The following is a 13,554-nucleotide window of genomic DNA, read 5'->3' on the forward strand; positions in this document are numbered from 1 at the left end:
AGGAAGTAGTTATTTGACTGAAAAATCAGACTGGAATGTATTTTGTCGAAAAGCAAGTATTTATTTTTACTGTTACACACATCAGTTTTTGATAACTTGGCAAAAAAAAAAAAAAAAAAACTAACAAGAGAGTTCCCTATTTTCCTAACTGATTTATAGTGCTCATACTGAGACGACCTAGACTTTCTCCTTTTCACGTCGTGTTGTAATCTCTAAAAAATGTAATATACTTCTAAAACTAATTTTTAAAGTAACGAGTCAAAAGTACATGGGTAAGTATCAGTGGTCAAATGTACAGGAACCTAAATCGACATAATTACAAGAAGGAACTATTTGTACCTCATTACTTCCCATCACAGTGTGTATTAATGTCACTAATGTTAAAAATAATAAACCAAAATACAAAACAACAAACTTTGCAACAAGTTCTCTGTACTCTCAAATGTTCATAAGCATAAATGCGAGTGTGGTTGTCTATCTCTGGATTCCAGATAAACTCAAGCTCAGTCGTGACCCTGATGAAAATAATGGATAGAGATCATCACAACTGAAGTATTAGAACACACAGACTAAGAAAATAACATTTTATTAATACGGATTGTACCATATGCGTAAAAAGCATAAAACTGTAAAGCTATTGCACTAAAAATTCTGATCTAAATAAGAAAAATAAACAGCCTCAGACCCACTACCAAAGAAATTCATGTTACAGTTTTTCAGTATTAGAGGCACTTAAGGTCATTCCTATAAAAATAAAGTATCATTGTAAGGTTGGGGCTGTACAGTGGCGCAAGTGGCTACAGCGTCTGCATCGCAGTTCTGAGGACCGGGGTTCAAATTCCGGCCCCAATTGTGTCGACTTTCATGTTCTCCCCGTGTCTCCATGGGTTTTCTCTGCGCACTTTGGTTTCCTCCAACATCCCAAAAAACATGCATTATTTGGAGACTCTAAATTGTCCCTAGGTGTGATTGTGAGTGCGACTGTTGTCTGTCTCCATGTGCCCTGCGATTGGCTGGCAACCAGTTCAGGGTGCAGTACCATGACAAAATGTTTGTACTACGTAAACACTGGAGGCCTGTGAAATAAATGACCACTTTGAGTCCCTTATGCTCAAAACAGTAAGTTTTTATAACTTTTAGCTTCATCTCCACTGAAAACTTATTAGAACTCCCAGGACTCCATCCACTTCAGTCCGGCCATTGAGCTGCCTGGCTCGTGTGCCAGAGGGCCCGTCATGCCATAAGTGAGCGGGTGGAACAGGTAGAAACTGGAAAAAACAAATAACGATAATAATGGTTGGGTTTTTGATGTATTGTAAATAAAAAATACAATTTTAAACAGGTGTATTTGAAGTTTTAAAAAATTGTGATTAAATAATTGGCAAATTAATTATAAAAACAATTACAGATATAATAAAATAAAATATTTGCATTGTATTTTATTTTATTTAAACATAATATTTTTTGTGTATTTTATTTTATAATATAGAATTAATTATTTTGCACACACATTTTAACTTTTTTTTTTTCTTAATTTAGCTTATCTATTTAATGACCTGACCCAGACGTCCATTTGAAAACAAATGTGGTCACAAAAAGTGTAACACGAAAATACATGTGGTCTCACCTATAAAGAACAATGACCAGAAGTAACATCTTCCCGACTCTCTGCAGCCACTCGCAATACGGTGGATGCAGCAGAAGGTCGGCCATGTTCAACAGGAAATCCAACGTAATTCCTGTGATAAGGCAACAGCGCTGCATGTTTGTGTCCTCTCTAGCACAACAAGCTAGCAAACTGGAACGGGACGTGCTACCTGTCAGCATGCTGCTAAAGAGCATTGCAGGGAAGTAGTGATGGTAGTAGAGGACGCGGGCCATAGTGTAGAAAGGTAAGTAGTGCAGTAGCCAGCCAAGGAAAAGGAGGCCTCCTCCCCTCATGAGCACAAAACAATGATCTGAAAGCCACAAAATTGGTACAGTATTTTGGTTTAATATCAATATTGGCACAGAACTGAAATCAAGTGGGATTTCTGTAACTTTACGTACAATCACAACTGAAGAGGGAGAGAATATCATAATGTATAGTCCACCCATCCATCAATTTTCTTTGCCGCTTATCCTCACGAGGGTCGCGGGGAGTGCTGAAGTCTATCCAAGCTGGTAACAGGCAGGAGGCAGGGTACAACCCGAACTGGTTGCCAGCCAATCGCAGGGCACATAGAGACAAACAGCCACACTCACAATCACACCTAGGGGCAATTTAGAGTGTCCAATTAATGTTGCATGTTTTTGGGATGTGGGAGGAAATTGGAGTGCCCGGAGGAATCCCATGCAGGCATTGGAGAACATGCAAACTCCACACAGGCGGGGCCGGGATCGAACCCGGTTCCTCAGAACTATGAGGCCAACGCTTTAACAGCTGAACCACGGTGCCGCCATAATGTATACTCCACTTATTTCAGAAGTTGAATTCAAAAAAGAAAAATTGTATATTATATGGGTTCACTACACACAGAGGGAAATATTTAATAGCTATGACAGTGATTGTGATGTTTTCAGAAGGAATGGATATTTGAGCACAAATGGTGGAGCAGCACATTTAGACAGATAATACTAAAAAAAATAAAAATACAGATAAATGATCAATATATAGGCGGCATGGTGGAGCAGCTGTTAAGTGTTGTCCTCACAGTTCTGAGGATCGGGTTCAATACTGGCCCCACCTGTGTTGAGTTTGCATGTTCTCCCCATGCCTGCGTGGGTTTTCTCCGGGCACTCCGGTTTCCCCCCACATCCGAAAAACTTGCAACATTAATTGGACACTCTAAATTCCCCCTAGGTGTGATTGTGAGTGTGGCTGTTTGTCTCTATGTGCCCTGCGATTGGCTGGCAACCAGTTCAGCATGTACCCCCGCCTCCTGCCCGTTGACAGCTGGGATAGGCTCCAGCACTACCCGCGACCCTCGTGTGGATAAGCGGCAAAAGAAAATGGATGGATGGATGGATGGATGGATGGATGCAGAGAGGTGAAACACTATCTTATCACAGCCGAGGGGCAGCTGATCCGTACTCCCCATTGGCTCAACATGATCAAGGTTGTTGGATCACTTGCCATGCACACAAATTGCTTTCAGCAAGACAAAAAAAAAAAAAGGTCTATAAAGTGTGCCATATTTCTTGGCCCTTGGAGTATTTTGATGAAAACATGTCACAGATGTTATTGAGACACCCAAGAACTGTTTTATGTCTCTGTTGAAGCACGACAACAGTAACAACTTGAACTTGCATCACTAACTCGAGGTTATTTTACGAATCTTTGTGAAAATCATAAAATCAAGATGTTGGTCCGTGAAAAAAAATCTGGACTGGGCTGAGGAACTCTGAGCGACAATAATGTTGGGTTAGTAACCATTCCATTACTAAAACTGGACTGGTGTATTCCCAAAGTGTGTCAATCAAGTGTAGAAAAGCAGTTCCCTTGAGTACCGCTCCCTAATCCATCCTACCTTGTCTCCTTTGGGCCACTGAGATCCCTCTTTGGAAGGTAATCGAAGCGATGGCCGCCAGGATCGTATACAAACCCAAGCTCGCCAGATTTACCCACCAGACCACCTAAAAATACGTTTTATTACAAGCATAAGCATAAGGCCAAGCAAAACCTACAATGGATTCACTGATTCAAGCTGAGTACTTACAGGGTTGCCAAGCAAGTACACACGATACTCGGTTTCATTCACTCCTGAAAATCGCAGTCCCTTCATGAAAGAAAAGTAATGTTTACTTGAAATAGTTGAGGCACCTTCACACTCAATTTCACCAACGCTCACCTGGTAGTTGATGGGCCAGTGCCAGGGTTTGGAGTTTACCTCGTTGTCTTTGGGCTTCAAACCGCTGTTACCCTAAAGAAAAAGAAGAAAAAACAAAACGACAAATGCGGTTGAATTATGATTGTGGAGAACTACAGGATCATTAAAGGTCAAGTGTCATCCCTATAAACTTTCTAAAATAGATATTGAAATACATATAACATTATTCACTTCAATGTCCTTATGAAAAAATAAATATGAGCGCCGAGCGCATCATCCATGTGCAAAATTGTGGAAGTGTCATTCGACATCCAAGTGGTCGCCATATTGGCTGCATCTCCTTGTCCGTGACGTCACCCCGGACATTTGCCAATGAAAACACCCTGTGCCACCTACTGTGGGAGACGGACACGCCCCTTCTGACACGGAAGCACATTTCGAAGAAGAGAACGTCTCACAATGGAGTGAAGTGTCCGGGGAAATATTACCCTATTGTTTCGAGCCATATTTAGATGATATGCGGATCACCTCTAACTAACAACAGAGCCAGCGTGGCCGAAGCTGTGCTCGTCCGCGAGGCGTGATGCGCAAGCCTCGGCCGACGAGCCCGACGCGGAAGCCGTCCGACGCGCACATCGACATATTCAGCACCTCTGTCATACGTACGTGGATCTTTTGTTACGTTATGAGAGACGGATTATGTGGTCCCCCCAAACTATTGTTTTTTTCTAGTAGCTGTATACACACACCTACCTGTCATTTGGAACCCACGAAGCTCTCGTCGTTCGCACCCGTGCAATCTTTTTTTCACAACGAACCGGGTCTCTTGGAAACCTATGAAGGGTAAATCCATCCTCCCGAGTGTTCGAGCAATGTCCGGCATTTTGGCTAACACGAAGGAACAACGAGCTATCTTCCCGCAGGTAAAACTACTAGAAAGAAACGAGTCCGCTTGAGCGCACTACTGCCTCCAACGTCACTTCCTGCTTCTTGTCGAAAACAAATCCCTCGAGAGGATTTTCATGGCGGGAGTTACAAAAAGCCATATACGTCAAAATCATGTTTTGTGGTGAAAAAAACGGATGGGTCCATACCAGCTACCGTTTTTTCATTAATAACATACGAAAGATCATCCATTTCATGACACTTGACCTTTAACAACTTTCTTTTTGTTCACTTACTCTTATCATCACGATGTGGGACTCCATTAGGATCTCTAGAAAATGAGGCTTCAACACTGACAGACTGATGTTGGGTACTGTCATCAACACAAGAGCAGCAGAATAAAAACCGATGATAAAAGTTCGAGTTGAATGAGAGGGACAAAAAAAATGGATAAGTGCCTCCTACATTTGGCATTGACATGATCTTCAATGTTCCACTGAGAGCTGGGAGTCTCCTTCAAGTAAGGACTACAGGTGACCTCTACTTGTTCCCAGCCCCTGACCCAAAAAAAAAAACAAACAAAAAAAAAACTGGTCAGTTTTCCAAAGTGGAATTATTCCAAGTGTCTGAGCTCATTCTTACCACTTGGGGAGGGTTTTCCCAGAAGAGAAAAGCACACAACCGATGGTTTTGTGGAGAAAGCGAACTTTGCTGCGTAGAACCTTCACTGGGTCACCTTTGTGCCCGCCGGACACCTCCACTCGCCAGAGGTCATTGCTGTCACCGGTGTGATTCTAAGGACGGACACCCCCCGAATTACAAGAGTTATTTTGGACAAACGAGAATGGAACTATTTTCGTGTGGCAGCTATGGTTAATTGGCGGCCTCAGATGCACAAAACGGCATTGACACATCAGATACTTTAGCTTAGTGAGGGTCAAAAGTATTACTGTAATTTCCGGCCCATAAACTGCGACTTTTTTCGCACACTTTCAACTCTGCGTTTTATGTGGTGATGCGGCTAATTTGTGTATTTTTTCTAACGGCAGCAAGGGGCCACTCGCGGAAAAGGTAAGAGCGAGACCGGTGGAATATATGTGCCGAGGAAGTGACTTTTACCGGTCCGGCCCTCAATCAATTAGCGTCACGGAACAGATTGCCCTCCAATTTGAAGCTCTTTATCTGAAGATTTATGTACTCACAATGCCATAACCCGTAACTTGGAAGTGCTTTCTGGTCAGTGGGGCATCGTGAAGGTGACTGTGAAGGTTCCGAGTAGTTCTAAGGGACCAAGGGAACGCAAACATAAATGTTATTTACTTCTTTAAAGTAATAGATTGAAAGCAATTTTGATGATATACACTGACTCTTTATGCTCCAATCTGATGATATCACCATGGCGAACTAGATCAGGGGTCTCAGATTGCGCTAAAACACAAGTGAAAATGTAAAAAATGCTATGCTTGAATAATAAAGGGAAAAGGTTGGATGGTCTCCTTACAGTTTGTCTCGTTGTGCCTGTGAACAAACCACAAGTTGTTGTAGTCCTTGTGCAGGTAAGCCGTAACCTATGAGGGGGAAAAAAAGGAGTATGTAAACTATACAGTGCATAGTATGAAAAATGTACTCAGTATCTGACAAAAGTGAGTACACGGCTCGCATTTTTGAAACCAGGATAAATTAACACCACACTTTCCTAGTCGCCAGTCCCGTTATTACACTGTTATGATTATTCTACAACTAGTGCTGATCAAAATAGTCGAAGCTAGTGACGCTTTTTTCGCACCCACATCAAAGTAACACGTATGTAGATATGAAGATAGTGTCGCCTTGTTTGCTTGACATTTCACTGTCCAACACCGCACTGTAGTCCAGGTCGACGGATGAAATTTCCTGTGTTTATCTATGTCACAAGCGAGGCCCCATAGCCCGGTGGTTAGAGCATTGGTTTGGTAAACAAGGGGTAGTGAGTTCGTATCTCCAAACCCCAAGAGGGGTTGCATTAGGAAGGGCATCCGGTGTAAAAACTGTGCCAAACAAATATGAGCGTTCATCTGTGATGTCACGCTGTGGCAACCCATAATGGGACGAGCCGAAAGAAACTTACTTACTTATCCATGTCACAAGAAAAGCTCTCCACCTCTTTCCATTAACAAGTCAGCAATGTCAAAATAAACATATACTCTCACAAGTTAGTCCTCTTCACCGATACAAACCAATAAGAAGAAAGGGGGCGGTCTTAGCCAAATATGGACACAACGGACACAAAAGTGGGTCAAACAGAAGTAGCTGTCAGAGGGGCCTTTTCTGAACACTTGTATGACAAAGCCAATGTGTTGTTTTTTTCCGTAATGAAATTGACTCTTTTCTACTCACTCCATGTTAGAGAGTCACTAAATAGCCAAAATACTGGACTTTTAAACGCAGATGCGGGGGATTAAACTCATCTTGTCGATTAATCGGTTTGACCTCAAGTGTTTTCACTTTTGTAAGATAAGTACTGTATATCCTGCTTTATAATTGATGACAATGTTTCCCCGTGCCCTGACCTGCTGCTGTTTGGCTCCAACGCCCTCTGGATACAAGTGCCAGTGAGAGTGCAAGTAGCCTCCAGCAATGCGGAGGTTTTTTAACGTAATGGTGGAGCCATACGCCAGATCTATAAACAACACATTAACCTCACATGAACAAGGAAACACAGTTGTCGTCTCTAGTAGTCCCAACTATAAATGTTGCGTCACACTTACACTCAGGCATCGAGGCGTTGTGCAGGTTGTTCCCAATGAGACGAGATTGAAAGGCAGAACTGAAGAAACCATCTCCTGGTCCACTGGTAAGACCGAGCGCAATGATGATGAATCAAATTATGCAAGTAGTGACATCAAAATGCACCCAACAATGAAAACAAACCTTTTGTTCAGCACCGCAAAGTGGACAGCAAATATTGTAACATAGAGAAAGACAGGAAGCAGGATGAGCGCCACGACCCGAGCCAGGAGGTGCTTTGTGACGTCCACCTAATGCCAGGAAATACATCACAGATACTCTACATATAATAATACAGTACATCACATTGTCCTCATCAACACCTTTATTACTTCCGCATACTGCATGCAGCCGTTTACCAGGGATAAGTCCAGATCTCCTAAAAGTCTCCAGAGGTCTGAAACCGTGTTCAGTCCCACCAGCAGGATGACAAAAAGACCCACAAACTTCACACCCAGAGCTCCGGCAAGATTGACGCCAGTCAGTATCATCCAAAACCACCATGGAGTAGAAAAAGGCCTGGAAAACATTCAAGCCCACGTGATTGTATCTGTACATTTCCTTTCATTTATTTGACAGATAATGAGATGAAATATTAGAGCGGCACAAAAAATATATACATATATAAATAAATAAAAGCCAGAGAATGAAATTGAAATTAAAAGACTAAGATTAAATTCACAATTTTACAAAAATAAAGACAGTTCTTACAGATTTTGGGAGATCATTTTACAAGATGAATGAAAAGTAAAAATTTACAAGATTATAACAAGAAAAACAATGCAATTTATGAGAATGAAGTTGCAATATTACAAAGAAAAAAAAAAAACTTTACAGGAATAAAGTACTTTTGAATTGTGTTCAAAGGAAAAGTGTTGAGGACGTTGCCAAATTACACATACAATGAAATAGTTATCTTTTTTCCATTCAATGTAATCGGAATAATATATTTAAAAAACAGGGATAACTCCAGAAAAACATTTATAGTTTTACTTTTTAGTGTGGCATTTTTTTTCCTTTGTACCCCCATAAATTTGTATAACAATGTTCCTCAAAAAATTTGCAAACCTGTCTTTTTGCTGGTTGAATTTGACCATGCTGAGCACTGCTGCCATGATGAAGAACAAGAGTATGGGATCCAACAGGATGTACTGAGAAATAGTGATGCAGCCCGTGTCTGCCATGAAGAAGCAGACAAAAGGCATTGAATATTAATTTACGCAGGGTATATACTGGACCTGGAGTTAGGACCTACCAAATATGAGCAGCCAAGCAGCGATGAGGGCGGCTGTGTGAGAATGCGACAGCTCCAGTACCGTGAGGTAAGCAAAGATGGGGAGAAAGGAGCCCAAGCCCGCACATAACTGGAGGAAAACAACAGACATGATTGTTGGGCAATTTGTTTTGTTCTTTTTTATTTTTATCTCATTTTTTGAACGACTAACATTAGTGCATCACTGATGAGCTCAGAAGAGTTGCAACATCTCAATGAACAGTAATGTATATCCGTCTGTCTTCAACAGCCTCCAGTTGGCCAAGCCGGCCATACCAGAAAAAGCAGCACAATATTCACAATAATACTTTTTAATTCTATTTATTCGTGTCACTACTGTTCTTTTTACATTTTCAAATAAAAATGAGCACAACTTTTGTTGTTGTTATGGGGAAATGCTGGAATGAATTAATGGCCTCTCCATTCATATCAATGGGAAAAGATTATTTGTGACGCAAGCGTTTTGAGGTATGCATATGGTCACGAATTAATTAAACGTGTACTCTCAAGGAACCACAGTACATTACATGAAGTATATCCACAATACAAATTTAAAGGAGATACAGTGATGCTTCGGTTCTCGACCACAATCCGTTTCAGAAAACGGTTCGAGAAGTGATTTGTCGAAAACCGAATCGATGTTTCCCATTTACAATGAATGGAAAAAGAAATAATGCGTTCCAAGCCTTAAAACTTTTTTTTGCTATCCTTGGGTTTCAATCACGTGATAATCGCCGGCATTTCTACAAAAAGCTAGGCGTTGCAGACGACAACACCACGGCAACGTCCACAGACCCATGTGATGTCACCAAAGCTAGATATGTACAGAAACTCTGTGAAGGTATCGATCTGTATACTCTGCACAAAGACATACTTTCAACGGATCTGAAAGACTTCCCTGAAGTAGAATATCTGGACACTAGAAATGCACATGCTTACCGCTTACAAAATGATCAGAACAGACTTTCAAATAACCATTTGCCTTGTGTACTCGAGCTTCGTTCGGATCTGCATGTCGTGTATTTGCGAGCCACTTTTGTTGCTGCTTTTTTAATAACTCCATTGTATCTTCTCCGTCATGCAATCTAATCTTTGGAACACGGGAAAAAAAAAAAAATCGCTTCCCAATGTCTCTGTTTCCGAGATTTCCACATCCATAGAGGCAACAAAAATCTGGCATGATGACGATGGACAGCTGATTGCTTGTCTGCAACAATGGCGGTCAAGTACCCACGTGAACCAGCGTGACGGACGTCACGTGCAAGTGCAGCCATTGCGTTGACACCACCAAGCAATGAATCAAAATCGTTTAGCTGAAGCTAATGCTAAGTTTTGCAACCAGCAGAACTCAATGCAGCTCAGCTTTCCTTTAGGTTTTAGACATGATAACAAGCGTGTCACACCTGTAGGGGATGTGGGTGTCTCTTCATGATAGAGTCGCTTTTTGGTAATGTTTCAGATCTACGCCCAGCCTAGCTGATCATGTCATGGGGAGGGGGTTATATAAATGACCCCCGTATTACAGATGTGTGAAAGTGTGGAATGTCTCACTCACAGATTTTTCACTTGGTGGGTGGGCAAATGATGCAAGTCACATACCCCTCTCATCCCCCAGTAGTTGTGGTGTTCATATTTATCTCCTGGCTTTGAGAATGCAAAACTGCCGTCATAACCACTCATGTATCCGGCTAGTCCGATCAGCATCTGGAAAAGAGAAAAAAAACATCAACAACAAAATTTTGTTTTGTATTTTGTCCTCGTGAGTGAAATAAAGCCGATAACCTGAAACCTAACCTTTCCCAGAGGAGGGTGGACGTCAAAAAAGAAGGTCCTGTTGATGTAGTAGCTTCCCATCTTCCCAAAGTGGGTCTCATCCCAACTTAAAGACAACAAAAGTGGGTCACAATAAGCACCTGAAGTAATGATGAGACGGTTTCATGTCAGGCAGCACGCTGAGTCGAGCGGTCAGCACTTTCTCACACTCCCAAAACGCGCATGGTCGAGTCATCAAAGACCCAAAATGATCTTTAATTCCCTGGCAACCGGTCCAGGGTGCACCGTGGCTCTCGCCCCAATTCAGACGGGATAGTTCCAGCTCAGCCATGATCCTAAAAAAAAAAAAAAAAAGTGGAAAAGAAAGGATGTTTTGCACACTCACCACACATGAGGAGGCTCTTTTATGTTATAGAGGCGTGTGGCGAAGGAGAGTCCAGCCACCAAGAGAAGTAATGCTCTGCTGGTGGACTCATCACAAGTGGAGCTTCTTCTTTTGTTTCTGCAGAAACTCCCATTGGTCTGCTGAGTGTCCTCCTCTGTCAAGTGTCCACCCTTGTTGGGTTTTTTGACATTAGACTGAGTTGTGGATGACTGGAAGGTCTTTCTGTTTCTTACTGAAGTGTCCCCTGCTATGTGGTACTGCTTGGAGCACTGTTCCTTTTCCATTAGAACGCCTCTAGAGGTCCATTGCAATTGTCGAGCTAGCAAGGCGAAAGCTAATATTTATAATTCAATAAAAATCATACAACCTTCACGGACATTCCAAGGTAAGCATCATTGGACTTTTCTATTGCCTGTCAGGTGTGTCGGTACTGTCCCTGGATGCGTCACAAGGTTAATGAAACTCATACTTATCGCATGCTTATCTAACCTTCTCGTGTGTAAATCCAGTCGTTCCTTTCAGACAGCTACAAAAAGTTTTCGCTTACAATGACTGTTTCTTGTCGTTCTTACAGCCTTATTAAATAAAGTTAATACCACAAATATTGGGAACAATGAATCCACTGCACATAGGTTGGTCACGTTTGAGAGCCGATAGGAAAGTTGAGATCTTGCTATAGAGATGTTTTATGGGAATTGTAGTTCTGTCATCTGATATGACCCGTTCAGCAGAACGCCACATGGACTACATTTCCCATTGTGTTTCTGTAATAAGCTAACTGGCTCTCCGCTAACCAATCAGAAGACGGCAAAGACAATTCTGTGTAGCTGCATTTTGACCACAAGATGGCCACACAACATTTTCAATGTGGGAAAGGTGATTTCTAAGAACAGTATGTGAGAAAAAAAATAATCGATTAATACCACTAATCTAAAAAAAAAAAAAAAAAAGTCTGGAAGCGCATACACATCGAACAGTATGTCGATTGGTTGAAGCCGGTTGGCCGCCATCTTGGTACTCCCAAAACGAGTGGCAGATACACACTTCCAGGTTGGATTATGGTGGGGTTTTTCTCAAGGTTTGGCATGTAGAATTAAAACTAGTCGTGTGAACTGGACATTTTTTTCAGATCTGGTAACATGAAGGATTTTTAATTCGACTTGGTAAGCCAAAAAAAGGCTAAGTACAAAAGAAAGACATATAACACCGTGACTACAAAGAAATATTACCTACGGCTTGATTTCCATGATGTTAACTTTTCCCAAAATACACTGTGAAGCTCTACAATCATAACAGCAAAAAAATAAGCAATTTTTGTCATAAAAAGATTACATTTTAGGTCAATCAGTTAGATATATTTTTGGAAATTAGGACTTGAAGTGGGAAAATACATGCTAAGCGCATTGTTCATTTGTTGCCTCTGTGACGTCCTATTTCAGACAGAAAATTTAAACTTGCTTCCTCGCATTTGAAAATCAAATTCAGTTTTTGAAAAGTTCTGTATTACGACATTCATCAAAAATTTCACAGAAAATGTTTTTTCTTGAGTATCCACTGATGAAGTTTGGGAAAATATCTACATCGCTTTTTCGAGAAAAAGCGTCGGCCTATAAAGGTGAAGCAGAGAGTGAAAAGTGAACACCAACAACCGGAAACAAAACTTTGTTCAAGTGAATTAAGCTCATCACAAAATGAAACAAACAAAAAAAACCCCTCCACAAACAAACTTTAACAGTGTCAAAGTAAATCTTTCTTACTTACCCGTGGAATGTTTTCTTACAGCCACGAGGCTGGCTGCACAGGTCGGCCTGGTTGTTTTGGGAGTATCAAGATGGCTATGGCGACGAGGTAACGTACAATAATGTAATATAATCCATGTAAGAAAATACCGTACAGATGTGTATCTTTTATTTGGACTGAATAATTAAATACGTAAAAACAAATCAAGACGAGTATGATCATATGAATAAATGATTACATGTAAATAAATCAAAAGTTGAATCTGGACAGAGAAAAATAAACATAAATAAGTAAAGTAGGTAAGGTAGAGTAATGCAACGCATGCCATGAAAGAAAACACCAAACAGATGTTAATGTTTTTACATTTTTATTTGGATGACCGACAGTGATTACAGTCAAGAGGTAAACAAAACGAATGAGCGTGATATTTCCGATGATCACCAGCATTACAACGAGACATTAACATTAGGTTATTTGAGGGGGGGGTTTACAGGGGCCTCGACTGTTCCAACTTTGACTCAAACGTGAGACGTCCCGTCTGGTTCAGGTGATAATTAGAGCCGCGCAGTAAAAGTCGTGCACGTCGCATGGAAACAATTGTGGAGTTGCTGCTTTTATGTTTCATTGGTGCACGTTAAAGGGATATCGGAATTATTTATGTGCTGTCGCGATTGTGTTTTGCCGGGTGCCTGTTAAACAAACGGTTGAATTAAACCTGAACGATAATAATACAACAAATTCGCATCAGGAAAAGCAAGTAGGTCAAGGCTGTCTATGATATATTGACGACTCAGAAAAAAACCCCAACAGATTGAAAGAAGTAATGACCACAAATAATATGTAACCATAGACACATACAGAAATCGGTGCTAACGATTCAAAAGCATTTTCCTTGTAATGAAATGGAAAATGTCTGCAGTTCG

At 41.1% G+C, this 13,554-nt stretch overlaps 1 protein-coding gene across 1 annotated transcript; it reads right to left on the reverse strand.

The window, feature by feature from the left end:
• Positions 1–139: 139 nt before the first annotated feature.
• Positions 140–11,559, reverse strand: pomt2 (protein-O-mannosyltransferase 2). The gene is made up of 21 exons (XM_061844766.1): positions 10,892–11,559; positions 10,528–10,612; positions 10,333–10,437; positions 8,716–8,824; positions 8,529–8,637; positions 7,820–7,979; positions 7,605–7,711; positions 7,442–7,524; positions 7,244–7,353; positions 6,196–6,262; positions 6,062–6,122; positions 5,897–5,975; positions 5,337–5,488; positions 5,160–5,251; positions 4,991–5,067; positions 3,831–3,902; positions 3,699–3,758; positions 3,510–3,615; positions 1,818–1,958; positions 1,628–1,739; positions 140–1,268 (listed from the first exon to the last, which is right to left on the reverse strand). The coding sequence occupies exons 1-21, from the start codon at positions 11,173–11,175 to the stop codon at positions 1,163–1,165; spliced, it is 2,277 nt and encodes a 758-aa protein (XP_061700750.1). The 5' UTR covers positions 11,176–11,559; the 3' UTR covers positions 140–1,162.
• Between the last annotated feature and the right edge of the window lie 1,995 nt (positions 11,560–13,554).

Source organism: Syngnathoides biaculeatus, chromosome 15 (assembly GCF_019802595.1).
Source record: "Syngnathoides biaculeatus isolate LvHL_M chromosome 15, ASM1980259v1, whole genome shotgun sequence".
NCBI lineage: Eukaryota > Metazoa > Chordata > Actinopteri > Syngnathiformes > Syngnathidae > Syngnathoides > Syngnathoides biaculeatus.